The 21963-nt window shown below is 42.2% G+C and overlaps 1 protein-coding gene across 1 annotated transcript in view; it reads right to left on the reverse strand.

Moving 5' to 3' along the window:
* Positions 1-21963, reverse strand: part of caly (calcyon neuron-specific vesicular protein) — a 49842-nt gene that overhangs the window by 13524 nt on the left and 14355 nt on the right. The window contains exon 2 of the mRNA XM_043678876.2: positions 12172-12325. Coding sequence (XP_043534811.1) covers positions 12172-12300 — 129 coding nt within the window. The 5' untranslated portion in view covers positions 12301-12325. The remainder of the gene's footprint in view (positions 1-12171; positions 12326-21963) is intronic.

Raw genomic sequence — 21963 nt, forward strand, 5'->3', positions numbered from 1 at the left:
ATCCTCTGCTTTGAATAAGACATATGCCCATTACGCTGGTCGAGGGTCCACAGTTCTGTCCAGCCTCACCAGGCACCATCCCCTTACTTCCAATCCCCTTCAGATTAAACTCTTAAGCGCTTCTCTGTGAGGCTGAGGGGCTGTGCAGATTCTACTCTTACCCACAGCAGCACTCTAAACATCCTGACCGAAACGACTTTCTGCTTGCTCATGGCAACACAATTGCACACTTCCCAGCGACGAGCTGAGCTCAGAGGAAGTGCGTGTTGTGGAGGTAACTACTGAAGCATTGATTTGCCAACCTCAGCCGCCTTCTAGACCCTGCTGTCTGGGAGCCGAATATTAGTCACATTGTCAGCATATCTCGACAGTGCTCTAACGCACTGGTCTAAAGATACAGTCACAGGGTACAGCAACAGGATCTAGCTAATCCAGCACATGGTGAAAGACTTCCACTTGGCATTAAACGTGAAAAGTTAAAGAGTGGCCTCATTGTGAAATTAATTATCCATAAGTGGAGCAAAAATTCTTTCCTGATGATAAAGGTATGACAATGATCCCTGTCTCACACCAGCAGCCTATTCAGCATAGACTCTGTGTACAGTAAATAGGTTATCGTTATTTTTAGGACGAAGTGAGGACTGCAGATGCTGGAGATCAGAGTCGAGAGTGTGGTGCTGGAAAAGCACAGCCGGTCAGGCAGCCCTTCAACCTCCTTAAACGTGATGACACACCTACCTCCGGGCAGGTGGGAACCTGAACACAGACCTCCTGGATCAGAGGTAGGGACACTGTCAATGTTTAATTGGCATGAGGGCCAAGTGTCTATATTGAGTTCAAGGTGTCATTAATGCATTAAACTGAATTATGGTTTGTGCAATGGAGATTGTGCCACTAAGGCTACGAATTAAAAATTCACTCCAACTCAGTAGATGGATTTCCTACTTGTACTACCCGTTGCTCACCAAACACTCAGGCTCTGGTATGTCTCTAGCTTAACCAAGCGTAATGTTTGACAATAGGATCACTGGTATTCGAGCTATTTGCAGAAGTGTCATTCGCAATAGGTCCACTGTTAATAGGATAACTGGAAGAGGATCATTGGCTAAATGATCATCAGTGATGGGATCCTTGGTCACTTTTGAAAACACCTGAACAGTTCAGCATGTCACAAGGTCACCTTTGGCGAAAGTGAGTACTGCAGATGCTGAAGATTAGAGTCAAGATTAAAGTGGTGCTGGAAAAGCACAGCTGGTCAGGCAGCATCCGAGGAGCAGGAAAATTGACGTTTTGGGCAAGACCCCTGTTTACTGCTGCTCAGATGCTGCCTGACCTGCTGTGCTTTTCCAGCACCACTCTAATCTTGACAAGTTCATCCGTGATGACACTCAAAGGAATTGGAATTTCGAAACCAACTAAGATTGCAGTAATCAACACTGTTCACTTAGCAGCCAGCAAATAGAAATCTGTCTGGCCAATGCCCACAACCAGGAGGCCTCAGCAGCTATAAATATTGACCCTCCAGTTTTATCTGTATCTTCCTATCATTAGTTATACCTCCACAGGCAGCTCTCCATATAAGATACAACATCTCAGGCTTGTCCATGCCTCTGGCAACAACCACCCATCCGGCCCTGTCTGTGGGGGAAAGGGGTGTGAATAGGCTACTGCTGGAGGACAGAGATGAATGTAATGCCTTTAGATATTTTCTAATCAACATGTTCAGAGATATTATTCCACAGAGATGTTTGAATTCAGCCTTTACTTTAAAAGCATTCTGCTCCACTTCTGGATAATTAATTTCACAATGAGGTCCCTGAATGGGCTCTGCATTAACATTGTTAAGTTTAACACCATGTGGAGGCCCCCTTATGGCACCGTGGTAGTATCCGTACCCCTGAGCCGAGAGACACTAGTACAAGTCTCACCCACTCCAGAGGTGTCTGATAACATCTCTGAACAGGTTGATGAGAAAAATAGGTTAAATAAAAAAAACTTAATATCATGCGGATGTCTTAAAAAGAGTCCCTAAGCACTTGTGATGCACTGGTAGTGCCCCTAGCTCTGAGCCAAGAGGCTTGGGTACAAATTCCGCCTGCAATTGAGGTGTGTGACAAAGTTTCTGAACAGGATAATTATAATTTTTTTTAAAAATAGCTCCCTGAATAAAGGATACCTGTGACACAGTGTTATTGTCCCTACCTCTCGACCAGCAGCCCCATGTTCAAGCCCCAACTGCTCCTGCAATGTGTAACAACATCTCTGAACAGGTTGATTAGAAAATATCTGCGATTATCTTAACTAGGGAGTTTGTTTAACCAGGATGGTTAGATTTGTCAAGCCCTGGACCCTGGAGGGGGTCTCCCGAGTTAATACGGGTATGTTACAATGCTCCCGTTCCTTTGTTTGGGAGCTTTGCACCGAGCATAGCTGTTCTGTATTTTGTGGGGTTTTTTTTGTTTTTTAGTTTTGTTTTTCTTTCTTTTCTTTCTTTTTTTGGTCTTGCTTTGCACAATGTTACGGTTTGCTTTGTATTCTAGGGTAGGTTAGTAGTTAGTAGATAGTAGTTGTATTGTAATTTATGTTTTTTTTCTTTTTATTATACTGATATGTGGTATTGATTGATTTTTTCAATAATTTTATATGTCTGTAAAGTTAAAAAAATTTGCTAATAAATATATTTACAAAAAAAAAGAAAATATCTACGAAAGGCCCTCAAGACACAAGAAATTTATTGGTGGTTGTTAGATGAAAAAAAAAACCATGAGTGATGGGGAAAAAAATATAGTTGTGTTTAAGAGCACTTCTGGATTAAAAAAAAACAAAAAACAAATCCCTGTCAATTAAACAATGCCATTGCCATGAAGATTGGTCACAGGCTGTCCCACTCCTATGTTGATTTACCTTACCTTTAGCTTATGCTAAATAAAACCAGAATCCAGACTAATTTTCACCCATTAGTAGCCGGAGCCATTTAAAATTTAAATACTTACAAAGAATTACATTTTGCTTTTTGCCTGGCTCTATTGCCTGGTGTTTGGTTCAGTTGATTGCTTGCTGTCAAAATTGCAAGTGTTGATGATGTCACCAGGAAGCTGGTTAGGAGAAGTTTAAACTGAATTATATGTGGGAGACAGGTGCAAATTGAACGGTTGACTGTTTCAAAGTGATTCTAAGCAGCATCTGCAACTGTCCTTTTGTTTTACAGGTCCTGTAAAACTGATTTGACTTTATTAATGTGTTTAATAGCACAACAAGGCACAGAGAGATCTTATGAAGCAATGATAGTGTGCCACTTCTTCCAGAGATATGTCATAACATCTCAGAACAGATTGATTAAAAATATCTGCAAGAGAGCTCGGTTTCTATCTGCACAGAGATAGTGCAGGCCCTTCAACATAATGGGTTCACCTTCAGCTGTACAAATTTTATTCAACTACCTCCCACCACTGGGCTCAGTATCTGCTGAAGATATCGTCTATGACACCATGTGACTGGAACTGCAGCATTGAAAATCCTATTTTAAGCTGTGAATTCTTCAGATACAAATGTTGCCACGATACATAATTTATTTTTCAGTTTCTGAGACTCACATTGAAGAATTTTCACAGCTCCCTGGCAGTTTAATGCTGAACAGCATTCAGTGACAAATTTCTGAACCAAAAGGACAAGATTTAGTCTTTCGTATGCAATTTTATCTTAGTCCAGATAACAACAGGGTCTTTGAAATTGAGCTCAGTATCCCCGAACTGGATGGGAGTATTGGGCATGGTTTCCACTCTTTATTTTAAAATTTGTGCAGATGCTTTGTCATTAACATTTTTTTAACCACTTACTTCTTGAAGCCTTGAATCTGCCTAATTCTCAATATTTTTCAATCAACCTGTTCAGATATATATGAGATGCCTTTGGAGCAGGTGGGACTTGAATCTGGGTCTTCTGGCCAGAGACACTGCACTATGCAAGTGGTAGGCCATAGTGTCTGCTCTTCATTGCCATTATCTTTGGATAGAAGACCCAGTCGAGACTCAGGTTTGGTTTTGATGATGCTGCCCTAATGCTACATAGCCTGTAAAGCAGATTACACATGAGGAAGGCTCATTACAGGAAAGTGCCAAAGTCATTTGGAAGTTTAGAATTTGAGCCTTGGTGAAAGAAAGATATTTTGTCAAAAACCTTTTCATTTTGTACTCATCAGGACAATTCGCAAGAATATCAACTTAATATCTTGTACAAAACGTAAGTGGTGATTGGTTGGCAAGTGGTCTCTGATTGGTACAGGCATTGCCATGGAGATGCCAAGCACCAATAATAATTGACAGTTAACTGACAATGTGCAAACACCACTCATGTTGCCACTGGAAGTAGCAGGTAAAGCAGCCAATCACACAAATGAGGAATGTGGTAGATCAATTTCAGTGCCAGTGTGATGCCAGGTATGTAGGCCATACATCTCCAAGACTGACAGATCATATCAAACAGACAGCCCTTTGTTGTTTCCAACTAGCAAGGGGCTAACTGCCCCTGACCAGCTTCCACTTGTAAAACTCACAACACAGTATCCAACATTACATGTAATTCTATATTCTTTTATTCTTATGTGGGATCTGGGTGTGATTGGTATTGCTGGTGTTAGTTGCCCATCCTTTAATGCCCTTGAACTGAACAGTTCTCTGGGTCATTTCAGGGGACTGTTTGGAATTGCTGCGAGTTCAGAGTCATATGTAAGTCAGACTGGGTAAGAATGGAGGATTTCCTTCCCTAAAGGGCATTAGTGAACCAAATGGGTTTTTATGACAACAATGGTCACCTTTAAACTAAGTATTTAATTCCAAATGTTATTGAATTCAAATTTCACCATCTGCCCTAGTGGAGTTCGAACCAATGACTCCTGAACATTAGGCTGTGGCTCATGGATTGCTAGTCCACTTATATTACCAATATTCCAAACCTTCCCACCCATCGGATAGCACTTGCTGAATAATCCTAAGTGTGCAAATAATTCAACTGATAATAAATTTATGATTGTCACTTGGGCTAACAGTATGGTGCTTGTCTGTACTGGAAGCTCCATATAATAACGCATAGGGTTCCGTTCTTTGTAGGCAGAAAGGACATGTACACAAATGGTGCTTGTTTTATCTCAGCAAGATAGATGACAACTATTCACTGGTCCATTTCTGAAGGCTCTGACCAAATATTAATGTTGATCTCTTTGCAGTTTCTCTGCTGTGCACCACTGTATTCCATACACTATTCTGCCATCTGATGCACTTTGTATGGTACAAACTGCTTGTAGAGCATGCAAAACAATACTGTTCACTATATCTTGGTACATGTGACAATAATAAATCAAATCAATTCAATAATCCAATCAGACCAATCAGGGTCAATCTGCCTGGTCTAAAATTTAAATAAAGTCTAGCAGCATGAATTGCTGTATTCTCCATGCCAACACCTGCTCCAATCAAAGCCCACTTGCTAAACAATCAGCACTCTGCTCTAATGTTGGTTTTCCCTTTGAATTGTTAGTCTTGCAAATTGTCCTGATGTGTGCAAGGTGGAAGTGCCTCACCAAAATGGGCCATTGTCTAACAGTCATAGTGAAATACCAAGGGTCATTTAGACCCATTGAGTTGTCTTGCAGAATCAGTTGGTGCCTTCAGGAGATGAAAAAGGCAACTTCAAGAAAAGTATATTTTTGCAGGATATACACAGCAGATTCATTGCTTCTGACAGTTCTACACAACAAGTACTGAATTTGTTTCTTAGTGTTCAAAAATTGAGAATGTAAAGACAGAGACCTCTCAAACAGAGTTGCTGATGTTCTCCTTGCCATGCTAAAAGATAAGGATTTAAACTCCCCTTTGAACAAAAAAAAGTCAACATTAATAATGTGACTGGAATGTAAATTTTGCAGTTTAGCTGTATTTGTGCTATACAAAACATAGGGTCAATTGATAATCTGAAATGACATATGTTTGTTGAGCATTGTCCATTGAGAGGCATATATTTGACTGACATTATTATGATGTCTATAATGAATATATTTTTATGTACTTACTTTTATGAACAACTCTCGTTCCACAATTAACATACATCATCATGAACACATAACGTATCACTATAGCAAAATTGCGTGTGTTATTTGATATAAATTCCTAATTTCATTGTGGATTAACTCACACTGTTCAATTCTGATGTACAATCTGGATATCACTACCTTTAGGCTTACTGCATTCACCCAATATTATAACATTCATGATTTTTCAAAGTGATTATCTTGTTTGTCTCTCTATTGAAATAGTTGAGGCATTCATTTTGTTGCAGTTTTTGATGCTTTCCATTTAACAGAGGGAGCTTAAATTGGAGTTTAAAAGAGTAGAGTAATTTTTACTTTGCATTTAATAGAGAGACCTCTACGTTGCATCTAACCCTGTGCTGTCCTTCATGCAGGAGGTTTTGATAGGAATAGTGTAGAAGAAGCATTAGTTTCAGATAGTTCATACTTTTTCTTTATTCACCTGTGGGACGTGGGTATCGCCGGCTGGGCCAGCATTTACTGTCCATCTCTAGTTGCCCTTGAGAAGGTGGTGGTGAGCTGCCTTATTGAACTGCTACAGTCCACCTGCTGTGGGTTGATCCACAATGCCATTAGGGAGAGGATTTCAGAATTTTGACCCACCAACAGTGATGGAAAGGTGATACATTTTCAAATTAGGATGGTGAATGGCTCTGAGGGGAACTTGCAGGTGGTGGTGTTCCCAGGTGTCCTTGTCCTGCTAGTTGGAAGTGGTCATGGGTTTGGAAGGTGCTTTCTAAGGATCTTTGGTGAATTTCTGCAGTGCATCTTGTCGATAATACACACTGCTGACACTAAGCTTCAGTGATGGAGAGAGTGGTTGCTTGTGGTTGAAGTGCCAATCAACTGGGCTACTTTTTTCCTGGATGATTGTCAAGCTTCTTGAGTGTTGTTGGAGCTGCAGCCATCCAGGCGAATTGGGGGCATTCCATCACACTCCTGACTAATGCCGTGTAAATGATGGAAAGGCTTTTGGGGAATGAGGAGGTATTTGCCATAGTGTCCCTAGTTTCTGTCCTGCATTTGTAGCCACTATATTTATATGGTGAGTCCAGTTGAATTTCAGGTCAATGGTACCCCTTGGAATGGTGATAATGGGCAGTAATGGTAACACCATTGAATGTCACAGGGTAGTGGCTAGATTGTCTCTGATTCATATCTTTAGAGATGGTTATTGCCTGGTATTTGTGTGGCATGAATGTTACTTGCCACTTGTCAGCCGAAGCCTGGATATTGTCCAGATCTTGTTGCATTTGAACATGGACTGCTTCAGTATCTATGGAGTCGCAAATGGTGCTCAATATTGTGCAGTCATTGGTAAACATCCCCACTGCTGACCTTATGATGGAGGGAAAGTCATTGATGAAGCAGCTGAAGATATTTGGGCTTAGGACATTACCCTGAGGAACTCCTGCAGAGATGTCCTGGAGCTGAGATGACTGACCTCCAATAGCCACCACCATCTTCTTATGTGTCAACAAGTTTACCCCCAATACCTATTGATTCCAGTTTTGCTCAGCTCCTTCATACCACACTCGGTTGAACGCAGTCTTGATGTCAAAGGCTGTCACTTTCACCTTCCCCTCTGGAATTCAGCTCTTTGTCCATGTTTGAACCAAGGCTGTAATGAGATCAGGAGCTGAGTGGCCCTGGCGAAACCCAAACTGGGCGTCACTGAGCAAGTTATTGCTGAGCAGGTGCTGAATGATAGCATTGACAATGACATTTTCCATCACTTCACTGATGATTCAGAGTAGAATGATGGGGCAGTAAACGGCTGGGTTGGATTTGTCCTGCTTTTTATGTAGAGGACAAACCTGGCCAACTTTCCACAATGTCGGGAGATGCCAGTGTTGTAACTGTACTGGAACAGCTTGGCTTAATTTCAGGAGCACAAATCTTCAGTACTATTGACGCAATACTGTTGGGGCCCATAGCATTTGCAGTATCCAGTGCTTCCAACTGGCTATTGAACTGGCTGAAGACTAGTACTGTAAGGCTGGGGACCACTGGATCATCTATTTTGCATTTCTGGCTAAAAATTGCTGCATTGTGCTGGGTTCTTCCATCATTGAGGATGGGCATATTTGTGGAGCCCCCTCCTCCACTGAGTTGTTCAATTTTCCACCACCATTCATGACTGGATGTGGCAGGATTGCAGAACTTAGATCTTACCGGTTGGTTGCAAAATCACTTAGTTCTGCCTATCATTTGCTGTTTGGCATGTGAGTAGTCCTGCTTGCTCGCTTCACCAGGTAAGCCTGGTGCTGCTTCTGGCATGCCCTTCCCTCTCCATTGAACCAGGTTGATCCCCTGGCTTGATGGTAATGGTTGAGTGGGGGATATGCCAGGCCATGAGGTTGCAGATTGTGGTGGAGCGCAGTTCTGCTGCTGTTGATGGCCCACAGCGCCTCATGGATGCCCAGTCTTGAGTTGCTAGATCTGTTCGAAGTCTGTCCCATTTAGCATGGTGATACTGCTACACAACATGATGGAGGGTATTCTAAATGTGAAGGTGGGACTTCTGTCTCCACAAGAACTATGCGGTAGTCATTCTTACCGATACTGTCATGGACAAGATGCATTTGGAGCCAGCAACTGGTAAGGATGAGGGCAAGCATGTTTTTCCCTCACCACCAATCTAGCAGCTATGTCCTTTCGGACTTCACCACCTTGATCAGTAGTGCTGCTGCTGAGCCACTCTTGGTGAGGGACATTGAAATCTCCCACCCAGAATATGTTTTGCACATTTAACATCCTCAGTGCTTCCTCCAAGTGTTGTTCAATGTGGAGGAATATTAATTCATCAGCTGAGGGAGGACAGTACATAGTAATCAGCAGGAGATTTCCTTGCCCATGTTTAACTTAACGTCTTGAAGCTTCATGCGGTTCTGTTGTGGTGAGATTTGAACCAGGTCCCCAGAACATTAGCTGTGTTTCTGGGTTAATAGTCAATGTTGACAACTCCTAAAGCAACTCCCTCCTGACTGTGTACCATAGTGTCACCTCCTCTGCTGGGTCAGTTCTGCCATTGGGACTGGATATATCCACGGATTATAATAGTTTTGTCTGGGATACTGCCTGTAAGTTATGGTTCAATGAGTTTGCCTCGTCAGGCTGTTGCTTGACTAGTCTGTGAGACAGCTCTCCCAACTTTGGCACTAGATCCCAGATGTTCATAGGGAGGGCTGTGCAGGATCAACGGAGCTGTTTCAGTCATGATCTTTTCTGGTGCCCAGGTTGCTGATAGGTGGTCTATCCATTTTCACTTCTTTGTTGAGACTTTTTAGCAACTGATACAGCTGAATGGCTTGCTAGGGAGAGAGTTGAGAGTCATACGACATTGTTGTGGCTCTGGAGTTACATGTAGGCCAGACCAGGTGAGGATGGCAGATTTCTTTCCCTGAAGAACATTAGTGAACCAGATCGGTTTTTCTCACAGTCTACAATGGTGGATTCAGTAAATTCTGAATTCCAGATTCTTAAAATCAAATTTAAATTTCGTCATCGGTTGTGAGATTTGAACCCAGGTCCCCAGAACATTAGTTGTATTTCTGGGTTAATAGTCTAGCAATAATACCACTAGGCCATGGCTTTCATGAAAGGAGTAGAGAAAGCTTTACCCTATATCTAATCTTGTGCTGTGCCTGTCATGAGATTGCTTGATGGGGACAGTGTAGGGGGAGCTTTAGTTTCAGTTTTTAAATGAATGGAGGCAGCCACATCAACGTGTCATGTATTTGTAAGTTGCATTGATTTCTCAATTGGTCATTATTGAAAGATTTAAAAAAGATATTATCTTTATATTCATGCTGGTTGCTGCCATTGTCATTTGAAATGCTCTTTCTCCTTCCCTCCTGTTTTGGTCAAGAACAGGACAAACAACTTACGCTGAGAGTCCTGCTCCTGAGAAGCTACCTGAAAATGGACAGGAATGTCTGAGGAAAACTTTACCTTCCAACTTCCATTTGGTTCCCAGTGAGAAAAATTCCCTTTCTAGGTAGCAAGATAGGGAGCTCACTGTGTAATGTATCACATCCTAAATTATATGTTACAGAAACCAACTCCTAATTCCCTCCTTTTGATTTTTAACCTCATAAATATCAACTTGCTGTGACAACCAGATGAGTTGATATAATCAACTGTCTTTTTTTAAGTCTGAATTTCATTGTTTTTTAACTCATAACATTACGTTCATGACATTTTCTACGAGTTATCATAGAGTCATACAGCATGGAAACAGACCCTTTGGTCCAACCAGTCCATGCCAACCATAATCACAAACTAAACTAATCCCACCTGCCTGCGCTTGGCCCATATCCTTCCAAACATTCCTTATTTGTGTACTTATCAAAATGCCTTTTAAATGTTCTAACTGTACCCCCACCCATCCATCACTTACTCTGGATGTTCATTCCACACACAAACAAAGTTGACCCTCATATCTTTTTTAAATCTTTCTCCTCTCACCTTAAAAATATGCCCCTAATCTTGAAATCCTCTACCCTAGGGAAAGGACACCTGCCATTCACCTTATCCGTATCCCTCATGGTTCTATAAACCTTTAGAAGGTCACTCCTCAACCTCCTACACTCCAATGAGAAAAGTCCCAGAATATCTAGCTTCACCCCATAACTCAAACTCTGCATTCCTGCAACATCCTGGTGAATCTCTTCTGAACTCTCTCCAGCTTAATGATATCCTTCCTATAACAGGGTGACCAGAACTGGACACAGTATTTCAGAAGAGGTCTCACCATCGTCTTCTACAACCTCAACATAACATTCTAACTCCAATACTCAAAGGTCTGATCAATGGAGGCAAACATTCTAATCACCTTCTTAACCACCCTATCCATATGTGATGCAAACTTTAAAGAATTATGTACCTAAACTCCAAGGTCTCTCTGTTGCACAACACTACCCAAGGCCTTACGTTTAATTATGTAGGTCTTGTTCATTTTACCAAAATGCATTTAGCCAAATTCAACTCCACCTATCACTCCTGAGCCCATTGACCCAACCGACCAAGATCTGGATGCAGGTTTGCTCGCTAAGCTGGAAGGTTCATTTCCAGCTACCCCACCCCCACCTTGGCATCATGGTAGCCCACAAACCCGCCAACACACTAAAACAGCAGCTAATGAACTTGAAAGACCCTATACAGACAACAAGCAAAACTAATGTCATTTACAAAATACTGTGCAAGAACTGTAACAAACACTACATTGGACAAACAGGCAGAAAACTAGCCACCAGGACACATGAACATCAACTAGCCACAAAACGACATGACCCACTCTCACTACAGATAAGGAAGGACACCACTTCGACTGGGACAACACATCCATCCTGGGACAAGCCAAACAGAGACACGCATGAGAATTCCTAAAAGCATGGCATTCCAACCGGAACTCTATCATCAAACATATCGAGTTAGACCCCATCTAACACTCCCTGAGAAAAAGAACAGGAAATGACATCACAGGAAATGACATCACCAACCCAAAGAAACCCAAACATATAAATCGAAAGCAGGAATTATCAGCAGTGCTTTGCCTGGAGGCCCACTGAAGATATTACCTAGTAGGGTGAAGAAACATCTGGAAATAAACCTGACAGCTCAGTGAGCAAACCTACATCCAGAACCTCAACCTGAGCTACAAATCTTCTCAAACCTTGCTGATCAAGATCTCTTTGTAATCTTTGTTAACTTTCTTCACTTTCTTAACTTTACTACCAATTCTGGTGTCATCCACAAATTTACTGACCATGCCTTCTATATTCTCATCTAGGTCATTTAGATAAATGACAAATAAAAGTGGACCCAGTGCTGGTCACAGGCCTCTAGTCTGAAAGCCAATCTTCCACCATCACTCTCTGTCTCCTGCCGTTAAGCCAATTTTGTATCCAATAGGCAAACTTCCTCTGAATCCTATGATATCTAACTTTATCAATTAGTCAACCATGCAGAACTTTGTCAAAGACCAATCCATTTCAATGTTACTGAAAAGCCACAGGGATTATTTCAGGGTGAGTTAAAGCACATTTGTCAAGCTATGACCATGGTTGCTGTACATTTCTCTGTACCTTTTCAGGGATAGGCTGCTGAAGCTGATTAACATCCAGAGGGGTTATCAGAGGGATGTTATCAAACCCATCATCTACACCGTGCTCTTTCTCTGCCTTCTCAGAGAGATTACATCCAGGCTTCACCATGTCTGGCTGGGATGGCGAAATCAGCCTGAAAAAGACAAGAAAAGATAATAAGGAACTTCTGATAAAGACGCTTGTGTTTTAGCAATTATTAAAGAGCCTTTTCGTAGTCATATAATACAAGGGGCATATTTTTAATTCAGTAAAGAGCTTTCAGGTGGGCATCAGTACAGGAGACTGATGCTGGAGGTGTTGGGAATCTGAAAGGTTAATTCTGTTTCTTTGTCCACAGAGGCTGCCTGACCCTCTTAGTTATTACCAGCATTTTCTCTTTTCATTTCGGGGCCAGTCAATTCTCTTCAGAATCCTTTTTGAAAATCTTATCCTATAAAGTTAGACCTCTGGAGGCAGAATTTAATACCTCCTCCAACATCATGTTTGGAGGCAATGAGAGCATTTAATCGAGTATCTATTAAGAAGATTGCTTTGTCCTGGATGGTATTGAACTTCTTGAGTGTTTTTTGGAGCTGCACTCATTCAGGCAAGTGCAAACTATCCCATTATACTCCTGACTTGTGCCTTCTGGATGGTGGAAGGGCTTTTCAAAGACAGGAGGAGAGTCACTTGCTGAAAGATTCCTAGCCGTGGAACTGCTGTTGCAGACACAGTATTTATATTACCGGTCCGGTTCAGTTTATAATCAATGGTAAGCCATAGTATATTGATAGTGTTGACCAGATATTCTAAATTAATCTGGTCCCACTAGCCAGCACTTGGCCCTAAACCCTTCCTCCTCATATACCCATCCAGATGCCTTTTAAATATTGTAATTGTACCAGCCTCCAACACTTCCTCTGGCACCTCATTCCATATACGCACCACACTCTGCGTGAAAAAGTTGCCCCTTAGATCTCTTTTATATTTTTCCCTTCTCACCCTAAACCTATTCCCTCTAGTTTTACACTCCCCTACCCTCAGCTATTCACCCTTTCCATGCCCCTCATGATTATATAAATCTCAATAAGGTCACCCCTCAGCCTCCAATGCTTAAATGTGGTGGGCCTTTGTGATTCTCCAATTGGGAGGCAAGGCTAGCATTAAAAATCACTGATCATCACCTTTGCCCCCTTCTCTTATTGATTTATGGTTTTTCTTCTTACAAGTTAGTATCCGCAGTTATAAAGCAATGTCACCACAACATATCAACACGGCTACTTTCACAGAGCTATCCAAGTCAATTCATTAACAGTCAGTTTCATTTGATAGTAAACAGTCAGTCTTTTCTCAGGATGCTGTAATGTAATTCTCGAGTTCTGTCAATTATTACAAAGTAATGAGTCATGCTGTACTGATCAAACCTAGCAGAATTAATGCTGTTGATATCTTGTTACAGTACCAACAGCAAGCTCAGAAACTGTGGGTTAGACGTGAGTTATTAGATGTTGTTCAGTGGGTAGCACTCTTACCTCCAAGTCAGAAAGGCCAAAGATTCAGGTCCCAAAAGGAAAGACTTGCATCTAATGCAGTACTGAAGGGTTGAGATAATAAACCGAAGCCTTGCCTGTGCTCCAGCAGCTAGTGATATAGTAATTGAGTATTTAATTGCATTATGGACCTTAATTGGGCATCCTTGGGTTGCAATATTTCGGAGCAGACTCACACTGGGGTGGTTGGGTTTGAAGGTGCATGTTTGTTACATGCCTCTCTGTACTTAAAAGTTTATAAAATAGATAAAGATTGTTCTATTCTGGCTTTCTTGGTGGAACAAAGAGGAAAGGAGTTCTCCTGTGAGTGCTCGCCAATGGTTGCCTCTCAATTAATTTAGCAAAAACAGATGACCTGGTCATTGTTACTAGTCCCATTTGCCAGCATTTGGCCCATATCCCTTCCTACCCATCCAGATGCCTTTTAAATTCTGTAACTGTACCAGACTCCACCACTTCCTCTGTCAGCTCATTCCACACATGCTCCACCCTCTGTGTAAAAAAAATGCCCTTTATGTCCCCTTTAAATCTTTCTCCTCTCTGACCTTAAAACTATTCCCTCTAGTTTTAGACTCCCCTCCTGTTGGCTACTCAGTACTTTTGCTATTTGTGGGAACGTGCTATGCACAAACTGGTTGTCCCATTTCCCAAGCTGTCAACAGTAACTGCTCTTCAAGAGTATCCAATTGGCTGCACACTGTCTTGGAACATTGTGAAGGGTGCTCTATCAATGCAAGACTTTCCTCAAATTTCCTTCTTTCCCACGTCTAGACATGAGTATCACAACAGAGTCCACTATTCTCTAAACCAGTTTCCCTGCCAATTTGTACCAAGTTGGCTCAAGTTACACACACGAGCAACAGAGTTCAGTTTGCCCAATACTATTTCATATGGGACTTCTATAACTAATCATAGGAAATGCTGGTAGGTGAAGTCCAACAGATTGCAAGGAATCTGCAACTCCAGGAAACGGACAACATACTCAGTGCGCAACTTTGCCTCTTAAGATTAATTATGCAACTATTGGATGGATCATTACTCTTATGGTTTGATGCTTGATTTTGTCAGAGGCTGTTAGAGATTCGCATTCTTAGAAAATCCTTCCTGTTTTATTTGAGTAACTGGCATGCTTGATTGCTCCTTTCTCTGGGATTGAACCCAAGCTCCAGGGTGCTTCGATTTTCCTTGGAGGGGTTCTGGATTATTGTACCATATTGTGTTGGCATCTGACCACAGATAAAAGAAAGCTGGGTCCTATAGGTGGGTCCAGTTGCAGGGCAGATGTGGACATCTACTCGGACCCATATTCTCTTAGCAGCTGGACATTATACAACCACAATCCCAGGAAAAACTAGACAGAAATCTTGTGGGTTTCCAGTTGTATCATCAGAGGAGTGCAACACTGACGTGTGGCTCATAGTCTACAAACTACCTTACCACAACTTCTCAAAAGAGAAGATTCAAAGAATATAGCCATGCCCCAGCAAACTGGGATTAAGAAACTCCTGAGAAGTCACCCTAAGTCCAATCTGTTTAGTGGTTGTATCTATGAAGATCTTGGGAATCTCACCAAAAGACAATCACCAAAAGGAGATGTGCAAAACCAGTGGGGGTCAAGGACCAGAGCCACAGTATATAACTGGGGGATCAACAATTGGTTTTACCATGCCATATAGAATACAGACCACATCAGAACTATATATGAGCACTGTAACACACAATATATATATGGACCATGATACAAACCCTATGTGCCTTTGTAGCATGGACCATCTTAGAAGCCAATTCTCATTAAGATGGTACTCTGCAGAAGTAGTTTCTAATCATTTTACCTTATCAAAGACCGAATTGTTCATGCCCAATGAGTACATCAATAATTAATGCTGTTTTTCTTGCGGCAGTAACAAGAAGAATACATGGCCAGTAATGTTACTGATGTGATCATATTTAGTTTTTAACCTCCTGCATATATAAGCAGAAAAGAGATGGGAAGTTCACTTAGACATCATTGCATGGTTGTGCATTTACAAAAATGTAACAAATAACTGTAAAGTGTTAGAGATCTCTTGGTCCTGTTTTATAAGAAACAGTAGGATACAGATAGGAACAAGAATGTCCGACAAGAATGTTCAATGTCCATCGAACCTGCCCCACCATGATGTGAGAATTACAACTCTGTAATGCCTCACTGCAGCCCGCCAACTCTCCAAAATCCATCCTCAGACTCACCTCTCCAGGAAAATAATGAACCTCGACACTTCTAACTATCCGTGAGTCAGATTGTTGGTCAGAAATGAGATGTATCAATAATAATTTGTATCTTTAATGTAATTTGGCTAAGCTCACAGACAGGGGAGTGCAAGGTGGCTTGGTCACTGATGTATGTCAGCACCAACTATGTGGCTGTAACAACTGTATATTGTATTCTATTGTTATTACATTTATATATTGGTGTCTCAAAGAAAAAGACAACCTATAGGGTGGAAACAGGCCCTTTGGCCCAACAAGTCCACACTGACCCTCCAAAGAGTAACCCACTCCCCCACCCTAATATCCTACATTCACCCCTGACTAATGCACCAAATCTATACATCCCTGAACACTATGGGCAATTTAGCATGGCCAATTCACCTAGCTTGCACATCACTGGACTGTGGGAGGAAACCCACACAGACACGGGGGGAGAATGTGCAAATTCTACACAGACAGTTGCCCGAGGCTGGAAGTGAACCTGGGCCCCTGGTGCTGTGAGGCAGCAGTGCTAACCACTGAGCCATCATGCCACCATTTTGCTTTAGCTCATTCAGATCAGCATGAAATAATTAGTGTGCTGAACAGTTTAGGCAGAAACAGAATGGAAGTGTGTCAGCTTTTTATTTTTCAGGGAAAACGTGTACTGCAGGCAAGACCAGTGCTACATGCTCATCCCTCATTGCCTGTGAACTGAATGGTTTGCTGTGCAGTTTCAGAGGGCTGCTAAGACTCAATCATATTGCTGTGGAACTTGGAACCACATGTTGGCCACAGCAGGTAAGGACAGCAGATTTCTCCCCGCAAAGACATCAGTGATCCACGTGGGTTTTTGCAATAACTGATGTTAGTTGCCATGAGCAGATTGGCTTACCATTGCAAATTTTATGAATGTGACATAAATTTCACCAGCTGCTGTGACGGAATTTGAATCCACACCCTCAAAAGAATTAGTCTGATCTTCATGGATTGCAATGACATTACCACTTTCGCAATTCCACTTCTCGAAACAACATGGGTAAAATTGTCCATTGATTGTGGTCACACAGTGGTTGCACAGAGTTGAGATTATGTAAAGAGTTGGCTCATGGGCAGACCAGGAGAAGTAAACAAAGTCACAACATAGCCACTGGCGCAATATAAATGTGGAGGTTGCATGAGCTTCACCCCAGTCTGGTGCTATTACACAGGCATTAGAGTGGAGGCAGTTCAGTTCCACTCTAGCCTGCAGGAGGAGCACATGTATTCTGTACAATTCCTAAAAACCCTAGTACGTAAGACAAACTGATGAGGAATGTAGTGCACTTATTGCTGTAATGACGTAAGTCATCTTGTTAAATAAGACAAGTGGCTTTTATGTTTAGAGTAACCAGAGGGATATCCACTATCTCTGATAATTAGGAGGTTGTAGACAGAGTATTAACAAAAGGTGGTAGTGACCTACCTCAACCACCCCTAGTCCAGTACGAAATACTGGCAGTGGTGGCAAATATCATATGGCAGCACCAATGCAGATGTAAATTCCATTTAGAGACCCCCACCACAAGTTCAAACTTACCAAAGAAAAAGAAAAATTTACAGCCAAGGTTACCTCAGGATACATCGTGATCAGATGGGCCAATGGGCTGAGGAGTGGTAGATGGAGTTTAACTTAAATAAAGATGAGGTGCTGCACTTTGGAAAGGCAAATCAGAGCGGACTTGTACACTTAATGGTAAGGTCTTGGGGAGTGTTGCTGAACAAAGAGACCTTGGAATGCAGGTTCATAGTTCCTTGAAAGTGGAGTCGCAGGTAGAAGGGATAGTGAAGAAGGCTTATGGCATGCTTTCCTTTAGTTCTCAATGCATTGATTGCAGGAGTTGGAAAGTCATGTTGTAGCTATACAGGACATTGATTAGGCTACCTGAGGAACGCTACGTGCAATTCTGGTCTCCCTCCTATATGAAGGATGTTGTGAAACTTGAAAGGGTTCAGAAAAGATTTATAAGGATGGTGCCAGGATTGAGAGGGTTTCAGCTGTAGGGAGATGCTGAACAGCCTGGAGCTGTTTCCCCTGGAGTACTGGAGGCTGACAGGTGAACTTATAGAGGTTTATAAAATCATGGAGAGGCCTGGATAGGGTAAATAGCCAAGGTCTTTTCCCCGGAGAGGTCGGAGTCCAAAACTATAGGCCATAGGTTTAAGGTGAAAGGGGAAAGATTTAGAAGGCACCTAAAAGGCAATGTTTTCACACAGAAGGTGGTGCATATGCAGGATGAGCTGCCAGAGGAAGAGATGGAGGCTGGTACAATTACATTTAAAAGGCACCTGGATGGGTATAGAGTGGTGCTAGAAAAGCACAGCAGTTCAGGCAGCATCCAAGGAGCAGGAAAATCGATGTTTTGGGCAAAAGCCCTTCATCAGGAATCTATTCCTGATGAAGGGCTTTTGGCCGAAACATCGATTTTCCTGCTCCTTGGATGCTGCCTGAACTGCTGTGCTTTTCCAGCACCACTCTAACCTAGAATCTGGTTTCCAGCATCTGCGGTCCTTGTTTTTACCTGGCTGGGTATATGAATAGGTTTAGAGGGATATGGGCCAAATGCTGGCAAATTAGATTTATTTGGGATATCTGGTCGACATGGACAAGTTGGAAGGAGGGGTCTGTTTCCAACCTGTACATCTCTATGACTTAAAGATACTTGAAGTGAATTTACTACTTTACGAAGACACAGGTAGTTTTTCATTAACTGAAATGTGAGAGACTGCATCAGCAGTGGAAGCAGCAACGGGGCAAGCTCAGCACTTCAAAGACAAACCATCACCTGGAGATGGTAAGAGGTTCCGGGGACATCAATAGGGCATAGGAAGAAAGAGAAAACACCCAGCCACTTTTAGAAAAAGGCAGATGAAATAACTGCACACAGGCTGGTATCATCAAAGATGGACTGGGTCCGAAGGGACTCGATGTATAAAGATATGGGCAATGGGGGAAACAATACACCCAATGCCACCCTCACCCTGATGGACACCTTTGTGTGTGGCTGCATCAGGTTGTGCGTGGATCCCTGGTACGCAAACACCAAGTGTCACTCCGTACTGAGGTTCTACCTGGCCCCGGTGTTACGAAGAATGGGCCTGACCTCGCTGCCGCGGAACGCTCCGAGTAGTTGGACCATTCCGTATCACCTGTCCTTCGTGGAGAAGGTTATGAAGAAAAACACCTTTGACCACAAGTCCATCAGGAAGTGGTCAGCACATAGTGTTCTTGAGACCCTTCGGGAAAAGGAGAGGGCGGATCCTATCGAGCGGTTCCCTGAGCAGACTGTCAAAGCCATTTGGCAGAATGCCTCATCGCCAGAACTTTCCAACAAGCACCAAGATATGGCTTGGCTGGTGGTGAGAAGGGCTCTGCCTGTGAGATCCTTTATGCACGCCTGGACTCTCTGCTGCACCGCACGCTACCCTCGAAGCTGCTGTGGGAGGGACGAGACTGTCACACACCTCCTTCTGGAATGTGCCTATGCAGAAGAAGTCTGGAGAGGAATGCAGTGGTGTTTGTCGAGGTTCGTCCCGAGCAGCGCCGTGACGCGGGACTCCATGCTGTACGGCCTGTTCCCCAGGACACACACCGAGACGAACATCAACTGTACCTGGAGAATCATCAATTCGGTGAAGGACGCTCTCTGGGCGGTCCGAAACCTGTTGATCTTCCAGCTGAAGGAGTTGACCCCAACTGAGTGTTGCAGACTGGCACATTCCAAGGTCCAGGACTACGTGTTGAGGGATGCGCTGAAGCTTGGGGCAACTGCCGCCAAGGCGTGGTGGGGAAAGACCACCGTGTAACATCTGCCTGCCTAAGAAGAACAGGGGGCCCACGCAGTCATTTGGGCTCTGCTGACGCCTCAGCTAAATATATGGATATATGATTGATAAACGTACAGACCTGTAGATACAAATGGTAAATTCTGATCTCTGTATGCAAAGAAATTGAATGTTTACGTATTTATGGCATGACCAACTGTACAGACCATCAAAATATTTTATGAATAAAGTATATTTTTGAAATAAAAAGAACTGCACAGAGGCTGGAATCCCATCACCAGAGCCACCCTTTATTTACAAAGCCAGCCAGATCGGTGACAGCTCTCAAACTGAGGAGATTCTAATCTCCTGATTATACACTTTTTTTCTTTTTGTTTGTTTTTGTTTTCTTTTTTCTTCTTTTTTTTCAGACAGTCTCCCAATCCCAACACTACTGCCAAATAGCGACAGTGCTTATTTCTCTTGACTATATTTTTTCTCCAAACTGACAGGATTGTAAATCCCCTGTTTACATATTTTTTTAAAAGGGACACCTTTTTCATTCAGAGGGTGGTGTGTGTAGCTGCCACAGGAAGTGCTGGATGGAGTACAATTACAACATTTAAAAGACACCTGGATAAGTACATGAATAGAAAGGGTTTAGAGGGATATGGGCCAAATGCTGGCAAATGGGACTATGTCAGAATGGGATATCTGGTCAGCATGGATGAGTTGGACCAAAGGGTCTGTTTCAGTGCATATGACTCTGACTATAGGGCTTTACCCATTCTTTCAGAAGAATTTATGATCTTTCATGTCTCTTTTATCATGTGGAAATTTGAAGTTTCACATCCGTTACATTGTATGGTTTTCCATTATTAATTTGGCTTGTCATTTCTTCACAATTACCAACAGATTTGGTCGAAATGAATCTTCCCTTTCGAAATGTAAAAGTGGTTGCTGTTTATCTGGCTAATGTCAAGTACTTACTCCCCTAGACTGCTAAATCTATTCCGATTATGGGATATTGTTGTGAGATTAATGGATTAAGAATAGACCAGGTTTACTTCGATCACGTTTTCTCAAAATGTGACTGTTTGTAACCCAGCAAAACTCCCTAACATTCAAGTAACTCCCTCTAAAAAGGCAATTAGCATTTCACAAATCCCATCTCCAGTCTCTCCTAATATGTGCGGATAATTGTCCTGCATCTCTGTGGTTAATATGATTTAGTGCCATTTTAATGTCCTCCATCAATCTCGTTTATTTGGAATAAGACTGATTAACAATGATGTTTGTGCGCAATATTCTTGATGACTGTTTAGCAGGAGTAATTATTGGATTTATTAACTACTTTATGTTCATTCTGACTGCTGCATCCTCCAATGTTCTCATTTTATCTTAAACTTCCCTTTTCTTGTTCAGCAAATGGAAGAAATCCATACATTGTGCTTATATCTGCAACTTTGCTCATTGCCAAATGTAACATTTCCCCTCAAGTTACACTTTTTTAATTGTATTTTTTTTGAGGGTCCAAGTATTGATTTCAGTGTTTACATGTAACTTTCTCCCTGCAGACCTCATCGTTTTTTTATGTTCATTCCTTGCCCTGGTGCTAAATTGCTTTGCTGAGGAATTTAGGGTGGTGTCGTTTAGCCGAGGTTCATTAACCCTGTCAGAAGTCACCTGAAAACTGAGGGAACCACAAAGGTTTAGCATATAGGACCAGAAATGCTGATATCTTCAATATTTCACAGTAATACCAGCTGAAAGAAGAACATGCTGCTGAAGAACATTAAGCTCTTTAAAAATCAAGCCACAAGTTGGTGCAACTTGTGAAAGAGTTAATGCCACTAAAATTAGCAACAGTGAAGAATGGACAGCTTATTCCCTCTGCTCGCATTCCTGTGGCATTGACGAATGGAACAAGGTAACAGAAAATGGAACAAGGTGGTAGAATAATAGGACACAGAGGCCGTAGCGTTCACACCTGAACAGGTCAACACGATGCACGTGTTGTCATTAGACGTAATGTCAGATTAGCATCAAAAAAGCAATTGTTTCAGAAATATTGGAGTAACAGTATGTTTACAATGTTCAATTTCCTACCCAATCAATTAACAGCATGATGAAGAATGTATACATTACACAGAAGGGAGAAAGTGAGGTCTGCAGACGCTGGAGATCAGAGTCGTGAGTGTATTGCTGG

Source organism: Chiloscyllium plagiosum, unplaced genomic scaffold (assembly GCF_037043375.1).
Source record: "Chiloscyllium plagiosum isolate Xiang-an unplaced genomic scaffold, Cpla_swu_hap1 HiC_scaffold_43, whole genome shotgun sequence".
Taxonomy (NCBI): Eukaryota; Metazoa; Chordata; class Chondrichthyes; order Orectolobiformes; family Hemiscylliidae; genus Chiloscyllium; species Chiloscyllium plagiosum.